The 14,333-nt window shown below is 47.4% G+C and overlaps 1 protein-coding gene and 1 long non-coding RNA gene across 2 annotated transcripts in view; one reads left to right on the top strand and one right to left on the bottom strand.

Moving 5' to 3' along the window:
- LOC134730266 (uncharacterized) overlaps positions 1-8,417 on the bottom strand; it is a 48,088-nt gene extending 39,671 nt beyond the window's left edge. The window contains exon 1 of the long non-coding RNA XR_010111958.1: positions 8,180-8,417. This is a non-coding gene — a long non-coding RNA (uncharacterized LOC134730266). The remainder of the gene's footprint in view (positions 1-8,179) is intronic.
- Positions 8,156-11,082, top strand: PHOX2B (paired like homeobox 2B). The gene is made up of 3 exons (XM_024928588.4): positions 8,156-8,396; positions 9,234-9,421; positions 10,443-11,082. The coding sequence occupies exons 1-3, from the start codon at positions 8,156-8,158 to the stop codon at positions 10,956-10,958; spliced, it is 945 nt and encodes a 314-aa protein (XP_024784356.2). The 3' UTR covers positions 10,959-11,082.
- The last annotated feature ends 3,251 nt before the right edge of the window (positions 11,083-14,333 follow it).

Genomic DNA, 14,333 nt, shown 5'->3' with positions numbered 1-14,333 from the left:
GTAGAGAAGGTTCCCAGACAACCCCCTCGCCACCAAATCAATGAACAGAATGTTAGGACTGAAAAGAATTTCACAAAATTCTTATTCTGATCCCTGAAGCAATTAGGGTCTTTCCCCAGCTTAATCAGTGACAGGTCCAATGGCCAGTCCATCCAGTGTGAGTTCTAGACCCTGCAAGGTCAGCACCCAAAATTTCTTGTGGGTGTCCCCACTTTCAAGACCAGCGGCTCCCCTTCCTCTCAGATGCCTGCAGTTCTTGGGTTTGCTTCATCTCAAAAATTAGCTTTCAAGACAATATCTAAACCACTTCTACTCTAAAGTACAGATTTCTAGTACATAGTAGGTAATTAATAAATATGGGTTGAATGAGTGAATGAATGAATGGATAATATCATCAAGTGCTGCCAAACCCAGAGAAAAATGTTATTGAGGATCACTAAACCCAAGTTACTGAAGTGAAGGTCTTGCCAGAAAATGTGAGAGAGGGTTTTTGCTTTGAGGTATCTTCCTGGGTCCCCTGAAATCCCAGCACTGTGCAGGACTGTAGGTTCTCCCTGTGCTAAGACTCTACTTCTCTAACATCTCTTGCATCCTTTTACTTCTCTTTATCCTATACTGTTATTCTCTGGCTGAAAAATATATTATTCCTTAACTAGCATTGTGCCACAGCCTTCTAATTTATCTCTTGGCTTCCCTTTTCCACCATGCCCTCCTCCCCAAATCACATGACCTTGCATCCATAATCCTGTAGGGTCTGATTCCAGATCTATTGCTCTTATCTTGTATTTCATCACACACCTCTTGGTGTGTTCCAGCCCCTATCAGTTCTGCTCTAACCAAAAGCTAAACTGAACTACTTAGAAATTCTCAAACACTCTGTGCTCTCTCTAGTTTTGGAGTCTTTGACTGCCGCTAACATACTGGGAAACATCTTTTCCACTTCATCACCATTTGCTCACTGCCACTCACTGCTTAGTACCCAGTATAGATGTCACCTCTTCCAGAAGCCTTCCCTGAGACTCTAAGGAAATATATGTCCATTGTGGGTCAGCTGAGATCTTTACTTCATGATGTCCTCACTCTGGAACTCAGGCTAACCAAGCAGCCACCATCTGGAGCATAGAAGAGAGCAAAAGAGGGAGATTGGAGACTTGGATGCTAGCTCTCAAAGCTTCCACCTGGAAGTCACACTTTAACACTTCCATTCAATTTTCATTGCTCAAAGTAAGTCACATGGCCATATCTAACTTCTAGGGGGCAGGGAAGTGAAATCACACTATATGCCTAGAAGTGAAAAGAAAGAGAAATGTTTGTAAAACAACCCTAGTGATTTACATATTCAAGTAAGTGGAGGCCCGGAAAACCCCCAGTGGATCTGATAACCTTACTGAAAAATATTTAATTTGCATGAGGGTAGTGGAAGCCATATTACAGGAAGCTATGGAGTGATCAAGAAGTAAAGAAATAATGATAGTGAGAAGAGATAGCTCCTTCAAGATGTTTGACTGTAAAGGGCAGATGAGAGGTAAGTGGTGGTGGCGGGTTGTGGCCAAGGAAGGATAACAAGTTGGTTGGTAATTTGTATGAGTGTGGCTTGAGCATGTTTAGAGAACAACAGGATATGTCCAGATGGGCAGATGAGAGTTTGAAGATCCATGAGAGAGGAAGAATTGGGTAGGATCCTTGAGCTAGCGGAAGGGATCAAACTCCAAAGTATGATAGAGGGATTGGCCTCAGATGAGACTAGGCTTCCCTCCTCCAAGTAGCAGAAGCAATGGAGAAAGAGTGAGTGCAGAAGTTGATTGATTTCTAGATTGAAACACAGGAGGTTGAGGGAATTCTTGTTCAGTGGCTTCTCTTATCATTTTGAAATTCATTTATATAAAGCTGTCAAAATGTGTTCCACTTAGAGAAATTTAGGAAATCATTATGAGAGAGAGAGAGAGAGAGAGATGCTCCTTTGTAACACTTGTGATTTCCTAGAACAATGGTTAGGAGGATGTTAGCATATCTCACCTCCACCCCACCCCCACCCCGTGCCACAATTGAGCCCAATTTTAGGCACCATGGCAGTTTTAATTGCCAAATGCAATCTCCTAAGCACATGCATGAGCCTGATGAAAAATGGTTCATCTATAGTAGTTGGAAGTAGGAGTTTGAATATAGCTGTTAAATGAAAATCTGTTTCTGCCCAAACTTACCCAAAAATATACCGAGATATTATTAACTCTGAAGGCTTTGCCCTTACTTTCTTCTTGTCTTCAACCTGAAAATGATTTCTCAGCCCATACTATACTCACACAGCTCAGGTCATTGCTTGGCTAAGAAAGATAATCCTGTCTGACCATTTTCTTTGGAGCGTAAGAAGATGCCTTCAAGGTCTTAGGACATTGCTACCTTAGGATGCTGCTCCTCCAGTTATTTTGGGAGCTGCTGGCTCAAAAAAATCATAATCCCCTCTGCAAGTTCTCTTCTGCACCCTGCAAGCTTGGTCAGGGCTCATGATTACTTTTTTTCCTCCTTCTTCAAATAGGTTTTTTTTCCCCCCTGGGTTTAAACAGAGAGGGCTTCCTGGCTAATTTAATTTTGGTTCCCCTTTGTTACAAGCAGATGTCACTTTTACATCTGTGTCACTTTTACATCAAATGCCCCATGTCTCCCCCCACCAGTCCAGCAGATGTTACTACTATTAGCCAAACTCCAGCAAAAAGGTAACAGGCAGCCCCTTCTGCTAATTATAGCATTGTGGGAGTGAAGAGAAGGGGAGGGGAGGAGTGGAGTGGGGCTTTGAAATGTCCTTAAAAGTTCTTAAAAGAATGGATTTTGGAGATCTGTACACCATCACCTATATAACACATACACATGGGGTACCTTCAAAGTTAACCCAGATACAGAAACATCATCTATGAGTTAGCCATAAAAGTTCAACCCAAACCCACACAGTTAGCCCACTGCAAATGCCTTTCAAAGTGAGATCACCCTGAACATACTGACATTTACATACAAGATAAAGCACCATATTAATTATGCATAAATACCATATATAATATTATAAGACAAAACATAATCAACCTAATACAAATACACCTTCCAGTAAATTCCTAAAAAATAAAATTTTCCACCTGGTTGCTTTCTTTTCTCCCATTTGATATCCTAGAGCCTGCTTTTTGATTTAGCCTACCCTCTTCCACATGTATTATAAACATGCAATAGGAAAAATCCTGTGTCTATGCACCATCTAAATCTCAAAGTCAAGTGTTTAATATACAATTCAAGGAGACTTACCAACATCATCATCATTGCCATCATCATAATACTGGTGGCTAACAGTCACTGGATTCTTTCCATGTGCCAAGCACTGTGTTAATTGCTTTGTATACGCTATTGTCAATCAGTTAATAATTGTTAGTCTCACAGTGCCAGGAGGTTAGTTACCAGAACCTCAAAGAGTTTCTATTATGAAACGTGTATCATGGTTGCTAGGCAAATGGAAAGTGTGGTGGATTCTAAAATGCTAGGAAAATGTAGTGGGTCATCAGATGTGGGGCTGCTGTGACTGGTATGCTTTCTGTTCTGGGGAAATGGTGTCCCAGTAAATTCTGTCTAGGTTATTTTCTTAGCGCAGGTGAGTGGGAAAGGCTGCTGTCTGCAGAAATCTTTTTGGAGAAGCCCAAGGACAAATCTTGTCTATTCTTTCTCGGTTGAGAGAAATGTTGGTTCTGAGTTGAGTATGCCAGACAGTAGGCTAGCTGTGCTGAGATAATTTGGATGCAGCATCAAATAAAGCAATCAAAAAGAAAATTCCTCTGAAACTCTCACTGGTATTTAATATTTTATTCATTCCCATGTTATTGTGCTTCGCCTGCGGTAAAACAGCCTCAAAACAGCCTCCTAGGAGTGAGGCATTAGGAGGCTGACAAGCATTTTCCCATGAATCGCTACTACAATACAATGGCATTTTGTTTGCTGTTTTGTTTCCTTGTCTTCTAACATTCTTTCTGACTTTCAAGGAAAAAAAGAAGAAAAAGAAACCCTCCTATGAATGGCGAAGAAAAGGAAAGAAAAGTTTCTTTTAAACTTTCAACCTTTTTCAGTTGGTATTGAGTAACATGTAAACATTTTTTTTCCTGATAGTATATATGCTGGTAATCTCTTCCTTTTTGGTGCTTTAAATGGCCTTTTCCCCTCCTTTTATCACATAGCATTGCTTTTCTATTATTGATTCAGAAAATCGGCAGGGGGAAAAAGTCAACCGTGTACGCATACTAAGAAAGGGAAGGCAGAGGCAGATGGATCCAACTCATCCATCTATCCATGTGGTCATTTATCTATCAATCCATCCTGCTACCCACCCGCCTCTATTAAAATAAATAGTAGGCACTGTACACATTGCTGGTTGGCTGAAGTTGTGATCTGGACAAAAGGTCTGTTTGGGGAAAGGATGCTGAAGCTTAATTCTATTTGTGCCGGTTGAAAATCAGGAGGGGTTTTTCTACACTTCACTTTTATTAGATTATTTCTTATAGATGGTTTCTTTTTTCCTCCCAGACGCGTGGTGGAGGCTGCTGAAGCAGTTGGTCTATAGTTGGAATAATTAAATTAACCATTTAGTACAACTTTTAGGGGAGAGCTCGCGTGTAGAAAGCACAACTGGAACAAAACAGGGCGCTGGGGCTGGGGCTCTGGCCTGGCCCAGCCCCGCACGCCTTTCATCTCCTAGCAGAAGCAGGACCCCGGGCCACAAAAGGCGGGCGGAGGGACGATAGGCCAGGGGTGGTGGGGGAGGGATGGTGACACTGAACAAAATAAACCTACAAGGTCTACAAAGGGGAAAATGAAGTCAAGCGCATTTGCTCATCCGACCGTGTGGGCCCGGCGCTGAAAGGTCTCCTGGTACAAAGGCGAAAAGGCTCACGGCACCCCGACCCGGGGCGGCCGGCAGCAGGGGGCGCCCAGAGAGGGCTGGCGAGGCGTTCCGGAACCGCGGGACGGGAAGGGACCCCAGGACCGGGAGGGACAGAGCCCCGGGCCTGCCCCTTGACCGCCCCCCGGGCACCCTACCCGGCCAAGCACTTCCCTTGCCAGCGCCCTTCGGCTGAGACCTCGCCCAGATCCCTTAGCTTCTCCTTTTGACACCCTCTGATGCCCCGTCAGCATCCAGGTCCCCTGAGGTGCCCACTGAACTCCCCACCCCAACACTCCCTTTCGCTCAGGAAGTGCCTCTGTGCACCATCTAAATTTCCAAGTTCCACATCTTCACCTAAGAGCAGTCCTCAGAAACTGGCAACATGAACCCCTCTACTCCGAGCTCCCAGCACTTTTTAGGTCCTAGTCTCGCCTCATCCCCAAAAGCTAAAGGGGCCTGGGAACTGTCAGCAAACTAGGACCCACGGTGAAATTGCCCTGCCCTGCACTCGACTCGGGCGTAGGGATCAGGCCCCGGGCGCACAGCGGTGGCGCGGCACCCGGGCGTAGCTTCCGGAGTAGAGCGCGCGCTCTGCACCACGCGGAGACACACCCCAGGTGCAGTAAGGCTCTAGTGCCAAGCGGGGTGTGAACCTGGTTACTGTCAAAAATAGGCCTTGGAGCCGAAATTCATCACCTCCTGGCCACCCCTGGTCACTCTGTTCTGCAGGGAAACGCGCTTAAACCCTACAGCAGAGGAGCGGGCTGGCGGTGGACACCCCGGCGTGTGCTCCCTACATCCACATCTCCCGAGTGCAGGCCTCGGCGGCAGAGTTGCGTTCAGAAAACCAGCAAGCACATCCCCCAACCCGAAATCCGAGGGAACGAAGAAACTTGGACGATCTCAGCCTTGTGCTTGACAACCTATCCCCCACCTCCCTTAAGTGGTTGGGGAGGGGGATGAGCGTGGGGGAAATTCCATGTGTGGAGTCCAAAGGGATACAGCCACCTCCCGGCCCAAATGCAAATTCATATTCATGAGAGCAGGATAAATAAAGACAAATCTCCGCTGTGATAGCACTTGGATTCGCATCCGTCTTTGCTGGCCTTTAGGTTTAGGGGACTGAAGACAGATGTTTGCATCCCCTTTCTCCTCTTGTCTGGTGACCATAAAGAAAAACCATTTAGAGCGTTGCAATTTGTTTCCCGCCGCAGTAAAACCTTGTATACATTTATTTTCATTTCACCCCCGTGCACAAAAAAGTGCACACTGGTCACCAAGGGCCCTTCTTTATCAAATACGCATTGTACAACATACAACTGCAATAAAACTATCAGCCCTCCCCATAAAACTATCACCAGGATCCTCGGTAGGTCCGGCTCCCTGCACTCCCGACTTTAGCGCTTCCTCACGCCCCGAGGATTTGCAACCACCTGAAACGAGCCTGAAACTCACCCTGCAGAGAAGCACAAGGCTGGGGGACCGCTGTCCCTGTTTAATCCATTACTGCGTCCGCGGCAGTTTAGTGCGCAATAAAACACGGTGGCAAGGGAGAGCGGGCGCCCATCCACTCCCCGGCACTAGCATCGAATTAAACCACTTAGTTTGGCAAACACTGAACGCCTAAATGCCCCTATAAAGACTTTATGAGTTTGTTACTTTAATTACTGACTTGTTACAGAGCACATAAAGGGGGTAATGAATGCAATAAAACTAATTATCTACACATTTAATTCATATAAAATATCCAGGGTTTGTTTACACCACACGGCGATTCAGCTAAGCTTTCCCCCTCTTGTCCACCGAGAGGAAGGATTTAATGAAATAGTTTCCCTTATTCTGCTAGGGCCTAACAAACCAAATGAAAATTACCCTCCGCTTAAATCATGGGGCCACTGAGGTCCACAAATCACTGCTCGCTTCTTTGTCTGTGCCTCGCTGCCAGCACCCAAAAGCCTGAGGAATCGGACAAGAAAGGTGCCCGACCTGGAGCCCTTGCCTGGGCATTTACATGGCAAGAATTTCCCTCACTACAGTCCGCAAACCTAAAAGGCAAACAGACACAATCCCCGGGTCTGTGGAGGATTGTGGGCACCTGAAAAAAAATAGAGGCGAGAAAGAGGGAGAGCGCCCGAAAGAGATGAAAGAGGAGATACATTTGGGTACGCTTCATGCTCGCTTGCCAGTTATGGCGTAATTAAAACGAACAACCTCACTGAAACTCCAAACCAACCAAATGCAAGGCTTGCGCTAATGCAAACAGACAGAACTGAGAGCAAAGAACACAACGGTCGAGAATCCAGATGTTTTACATTCAAAAGCTTTCCTCAGATTTTTTTAATTATTATTTTTAAGTGGCTGTATACCCTAAGTCTCTTGAAAGCACATTTAGCTGCAAGAAGAAATGCAATTTACAAGATGCTTTCTCTCTGTCTCTCTTTTTTTTAACCCCCTCTACCAGGTGTATTTTTAAAGAAATCCGCTTATCGTTCACATAAACCCCCTTGGCCCACTTACTCTATGTTACAGGGCGCCTGAGTCTTGCCAATGTCCCAGTCCTTTATAACATTTCATGCACTTCGGGGGGTAGGCTTGTTGTTAAATTGAGCGTGTAACACTCTTACAAAACAGGTTTTCTATGACATCAAGGTTTCTTCTCCCTAACCGAGGGGGAAAAAAAGAAGAGGACGAAGAAGGGGGAAAACACACACACTATCTCAATTTATGCCTCAGGTATATGATCAGTTAAAAAGGCTTAAAAGCTCGGGGAAATTGGATCAGGGAGAATCGTCACCCAACTTTCATTATTTCCAAGTAGTGTGATTGAATTAAAGGGCAGGGAGCTGGTTAGAAGGGAGGATCAGGGGCTCGGTGCGTAATGGTGTGGTATTAAATTCTAATTAGAGATGCAGGAATCAATGATAGGGAGGTTGGACAGCTCAGTTCCCCAGTGCCAGCCCAATAGACGGATGAGTTATTGTCATGTAAAAAGCGCCAGCAATAAGACCAACCGCTTTGCTATTGTCCAAGTGGAAAGAGCCAAGTTTATTATGAGGACTATATGCTCTAGAGACCTCAGACAAGGCATCTCATAGGAGGCTTTTTCATAAAACTAGGCTCTGCTGGTAGTAAGGAGGCCAGTTTGGAGGCAGGCGTTGAGCTGTGCACATCTCCCCACTCCAGCCACCTTCTCCATATCCATCTTTTATTTCATTTTTCCACTTGGCTGAGCCATCCAGAACCTTTTCAATGTATAAAATGGAATATTCTTACCTCAATTCCTCTGCCTACGAGTCCTGTATGGCTGGGATGGACACCTCGAGCCTGGCTTCAGCCTATGCTGACTTCAGTTCCTGCAGCCAGGCCAGTGGCTTCCAGTATAACCCGATAAGGACCACTTTTGGGGCCACGTCCGGCTGCCCGTCCCTCACGCCGGGATCCTGCAGCCTGGGCACCCTCAGGGACCACCAGAGCAGTCCGTACGCCGCAGGTAAGGACCGTCAGCTTTCTCAGCGGAGGAAGCCGCCTTTCCGCCCGTATATAGGAAGCCTTGATTGCATTTGAAAATGGAAATGTGTTTAGTATTTACCAAACGAAATTTGCTTACACAAATGAAAGAATTTATCACGTTAGAAGCGATTGCAGGGAGGGGTAATTCACTTACAGGGTTACACTATCCTAGTCACACCCGAACCGCCAACAAAATTATCTTAAGCTGCCAAAATGATAGGCATAATTTATTTACTTTGCGATGAGACGTAAAGCTTAGAAAATAATTAAATAACAAAGAGTAAAGCTCATTACTGGCAGTGTCTCTTTTTTTAAGAACCGACAGCGGCTCACACCTCTTTGGCTGGTCATTTTTATGATTATTTCTTTAATTTATTATTATTTTTTTGCAGCTCTTTCCCCCAACTTTTGAGCCGGGTCAACTTTCTGAGAATTGAAAAGTTCCCAAAGTGGGACTGTTTGGTAACTTCTTTCCTGGCTCCCTGATATTCCGACTGATGTTTTTGGATTTTTTTCCTCTCTGGTTTTTTCCTGCTGAAAGCACTATCTCAAGTCCGTCACATCGCGCTGTTTCAATCCACCCAAAGGCGCTTGTGCCAGAAAGGACTCCGCCAAGCCCGAAGTTTGAGCCCAGGTTTCCGCAGATAACAAATTTCCTCGGTTTCTTCCCGCAGCTTCTCTCGGCAACTCTCTCGCGCGGGTGTAGGTAGCGGCTGCCGGATGACCTGACCTTGGAGTCCTCACATTCTAGCTCCACGGCCGGCGAGCTGCCGGCTGATTTGCTCACTTTCTGTCTCCTCTGTCATACTCTATCTAGTTCCTTACAAACTCTTCACGGACCACGGCGGCCTCAACGAGAAGCGCAAGCAGCGGCGCATCCGCACCACTTTCACCAGTGCGCAGCTCAAAGAGCTGGAGAGGGTCTTCGCGGAGACTCACTACCCCGACATCTACACTCGGGAGGAGCTGGCCCTGAAGATCGACCTCACAGAGGCGCGAGTCCAGGTACGCGCGCCCGGAAACCGACCCCGCTCCGCCGCACTGGTCCGGGGAGGTGTGGGGTGAGGGGCGGCTGGTGAAATTCGAAGTCCTGGAGCCTCGAGTGAGAAGGACCTAGGGCCCCATGGCCGATCAGAAATACTGGATTTGGTGTGGCTGTGCGTTCGAGAGAGGCTTAGAGCGCACGCTCTTGGCATTTTATTTACAGTTGCGAAGTGTTTCCCACCCGAGCAGAGACATGGGGGGGCCTTGGGACATGGATGAGCGATGCAATTTCGGGGACAGGAAGTGCCTGTGGTGGAAGGTGTGCAGACTTTGCTCCCGTATTATTTTTCCTTCTCCCCTCCCGCCCCCCAAAAAAATGCCTCCTAACTCAAGTGCTTTTAACCTGGCCCCATGGCATATAGGTTCATTTTCCCGGAAACTGTGACTTGCATCAGATTTGCAAAGGGTCTGTGACTTCATGAAGGTCAAGAACCATGACTTACTCCAACCTGTTAGACACAGGTGCGCTCACTAGTTGGCCACAGCGCCTCTCTGGGTGAGCCCCCGACCGAGAAGCGGTGCGCACCATCGCACGCTCTTCCAGGCTCAAAGGCCGGGGATGGGCAGCGGAGCAAACCCATAGGATCCCTTTTCCTTCTACCAATTAGAGTTTAACTTTAGAACTTAGGCTTAGGGGTGAATGGCGAGCTCGGGGCTCGCTCAAGAAGCCGAATGAACAGAGGCCCACCAAAATAAGGCCTTCTCTTTTCGGGTCTTTCTGGGACCTGCGGCTTTTTAAACTCTGCCGCAAGCCTTCATGTCCCTGGCGTGCTCACTCCCCCTAACAAAGTTTCTCCGAAGATGCACAGCAATAAGAAGCGGTAGACTTGGTGGATGTGCTCGCGGGGGTGATCACAGCGCATGGGGAGGAGGGTGTTAAAACAAGCCGAAGTAGAACTTGGGCCACCCTAACCGGTGCTTTTCTTTCCCATTTTCTTCTTTCTCCCCCTGCTTCACCGTCTCTCCTTCCGTCTTGGGCCAGGTGTGGTTCCAGAACCGCCGCGCCAAGTTTCGCAAGCAGGAGCGCGCAGCGGCAGCCGCAGCGGCCGCGGCCAAGAACGGCTCCTCGGGCAAAAAGTCTGACTCTTCCAGGGACGACGAGAGCAAAGAGGCCAAGAGCACTGACCCGGACAGCACTGGGGGCCCAGGTCCCAATCCCAACCCCACCCCCAGCTGCGGGGCGAATGGAGGCGGCGGCGGCGGGCCCAGCCCGGCTGGAGCTCCGGGGGCGGCGGGGCCCGGGGGCCCGGGAGGCGAACCCGGCAAGGGCGGCGCAGCAGCTGCGGCGGCGGCCGCGGCAGCAGCAGCGGCGGCGGCGGCAGCGGCGGCAGCTGGAGGCCTGGCTGCGGCTGGGGGCCCTGGACAAGGCTGGGCTCCCGGCCCCGGCCCCATCACCTCCATCCCGGATTCGCTTGGGGGTCCCTTCGCCAGCGTCCTATCTTCGCTCCAAAGACCCAACGGTGCCAAAGCCGCCTTAGTGAAGAGCAGTATGTTCTGATCTGGAATCCTGCGGCGGCGGCGGCGGCGGCGACAGCGGGCGAGCCAGGGCCCGGGCGGGCGAGTGGGCGAGCGGGTAGGCCCAAGGCTATTGTCGTCGCTGCTGCCATGGCTTTTTCATTGAGGGCCTAAAGTAATCGCGCTAAGAATAAAGGGAAAACGGCGTCGCCCTCATTTCAACCCCACTCCTACCCCCTTCCTCAACCCCCAAACAAAACAAACAAACTTCCCTGGCTTCGCACCTGCCTGGGGCCTCGCAGCGGGGCCAGGGCTCCGCCTGCTGATCGGGGGTTGTGAGCAGCGCGGCCTGGACGCGGGGCACTCTCAGGGGGCTGTGTCTGCGTGTCAGTTTGTGTCTGTCTCGGGGAATGTGTGTCTGTGGCCCAAGCAGGTGACAGGAAGAGATGGGGGGCCTCAACCAACTCAGTGACTTGTTTAGAAAAAAAAGACAAAAAAGTAAAAATAAAAACAAAAAAGTTGGAAGGCAGAAACCATTAAAAAACAAAAAGCCAACAACCCAGAAAGGTTTAAAAAACATAAGGAAAAAAAAAAGACAAATTAAAGGAGGGGCTAGGGGAGAAGCTGCAGCTGGACCTGAAGGCTCAATCTTGTGAACCCCTAAATCCGCTCCCTCCTAACAGCACGGATTCTCTTGGGGCTCTTCTTCAGGGAAGAGTAGGGACGCCGTTCCAGCCCCCCTTCCTATCGTGTCCTTGGGTTCGGGTCACTGCGGCGACGACTTGCTCAGACTGTCCCGGCGGCCAGAGTGACTTTCTCGCATCCCCTTGCCTGTCCCACCTCGCTGAACACCATCCCGCCATTAGCGCATCGGAACCCCACACAGTTGCAACTCCCAACCCCGAATCTTTGCAGCCGTTCGGCCCTGAAAGATGCCCTATCCCTGAGATGCCTTTTCATCTGCAAACTCTGCAAAATGTGTCTCATGTTTCGCAACTCTTTTTTTCCCCCTCGCTCCCGCCTACCCCGTCGGCATTTTCTTCTTCCACCAGCTTTTACTGAACTTTTTGGCACTGCTTTGGATTGGGGTCAATTGCAGTCCACGTAACTGGCTGCAGAGAAATCTACCGACCAAGGAAAAGGCACACACACACGTTTGCAGGGGTGTCTCGGTTTGCATTTCTGTTGGAATGATCCGAACTGGACTCACATCCTGTATGGTGGATGGACTGTATATTGAGGGTTCCATTCTTCGCGCAGTTTAGACATCTCTGTTTTGATTCTTTGTTGTTGTTTTTATTTTAAAAGGCACAAACTCTAGATATTAGTTGAATGTTGAGGCTTTAACTTTTTCGGTGTCTTTCTACAACTGTGTTCTGTGACTCAATTGTATCGTGTTAATATCAGTACAGACTGTCTCCTCTACGTGACCGTATAATGTTTTTCTCTTCTTGTAGTCTCTATGGCGTGTCTTTATGGTGTAATAAGGTTCTCACGGGTTCAATCTTTTGTGTTTAGAGAGGCCACAGTTCAGACAATGGTATATATTTTTGTTATCAGGTGCATGTCTGTCTGATTTCTTTTTTTTCCTGTTGGACTATGTTTGTGAACATAATTGTCATAAGTTATGTTTCAGATTTTTGAATTTATTTATATGTGTTATAATGAATGCTTCTATTTAAAAGGGAAATATTTCTACATGTGCATATAGTTTTCCAAGAGTGTACCATTAACTTGATTGTTGATAATAAAAACAAAAAGCAAGTCTAGCAATTGAACCCTTCTTTTTCTTGATTCTTTTTTTTTTTTTTTTGGTTGTTTTTTTTTTTTAAGTTTTATTTTAAAAGGATAAGGGAAGATAAAGGAAATTGTGCTAAAAAATAGCAAGAACCTCACTGGGCTCTGGAAATCCAGGGGGGTTGGGACATCTAACCCATGCAGCCAAATTCAGCCAAATATAAAATTTAGTGCTTGAGAGAGCAGGGAGGCTTCTTGTCCATGCTTTTCTGTCCCCCAGAAGCACACCAGGGCATTGATAAAATTGTTCACATCTGGATGTGGATATGTGGACTAAGTGGCAGCCAAGGCAGGATTTGAATTCAGGTCTTTGAGGTGGACTTAAAACGACAGTGTGGATTCTGTGTGCAGGTGCCTTCAAGACCAATGATATCCGGCAAGGTCCGGGCTGTCCAGCTCCCTCAAACCCTGCAGAGTGCTGACACCCCAGGACACCCGACAAGCTCCATGTGGGCAGGTGATCAGGTGCTACATGCAACAGGGTGTGCCTTCCATGCATTTTCTCATCTATCCTTCAAAACAAGACCATGAAGCAGGTACAATTCCTATCCTCTGTTTTATTTTAAATAGGTGAGGGAATGGAGGCAACAGAAACTTAACCTGCTGAAGCACCCCTGGTTTATGAGTGATGGGGCCAGCCATTGAAATGAGAAAATCTCATTCAAGAACCTGCGACATTTAACAATACCAATGGTTCTCAAAGTGTGGCTCCTGCACCAGCAGCATCAGTATCACCTGGGGATTTGCTAGACACAAATTCTTGGGACCCACCTTGGACCTACTGAATCAGAAACTCTGGGGGTGGGGTCCAGCAATGTGCTTTAAGTTCTAGAGGTTATAGGAACCACTAAACTACCCTGTAAGAAATGCAAACCAGAAAATTCCAGAACTGGGACTACCTTGGGAACAGATGAGGGGAAGAATTCTGGCAGCCTCAGTGATCTCTTTTGGAGGGAAGGGGTCCTCACTACGGCCCCAAAATGGAATCGTGCCTCCTCCTTGGACCCTTTGGGCCACTTTCTCCAAGCAGAATCCCTGTGTAAACTTCTGGTACTTACCTTTATACCCCTCTGGCTGGGCATAATCAACACATAATTCAGTTCTCCCCGTTTGAAGGGAGGCCACAGTTTGCCTTCTCTGGTTTAAGGATTAGCAGCTGATCTGGTTTAAATTTATCAGGGCTTCTTGCCAAAAGCATCCAAATGTGGCTTGCATTTGATCAGGCAGTTTGATTCAGAAATCTCAAATATTTGCATCATATCAAACTTTGAATCATCTTTCTAGAAGGATTTTAGGGCCAGGCGTGGTGGCTCATGCCTGTAATCCCAATCCTTTGGGATGCCAAGGCAGGAGGATCACTTGAAGGCAGGAGCTGGAAACCTGCCTAAGCAAAAAAAAAAAAAAAAAAAAAAAAAAAAAAAAAAAAAAAAGAAAGAAAAAAAAGAAAAAGAAAGAAAAGAAAAGAAAAATAGGACAGAAAAATTAGCCAGGTGTGGTGGCACATGCCTATAGTCCTGGCTACTTGAGAGGCTAAGGTGGGATGGTTGCTTGAGCCCAACAGCTGAGGTTGCAATGAGCTATGAACATGCCACTGCATTCCAACCTAGGTGACAGAGAGAGA

Source organism: Pan paniscus, chromosome 3 (assembly GCF_029289425.2).
Source record: "Pan paniscus chromosome 3, NHGRI_mPanPan1-v2.0_pri, whole genome shotgun sequence".
NCBI lineage: Eukaryota > Metazoa > Chordata > Mammalia > Primates > Hominidae > Pan > Pan paniscus.
This window is presented reverse-complemented; position numbering and strand designations above follow the sequence as displayed.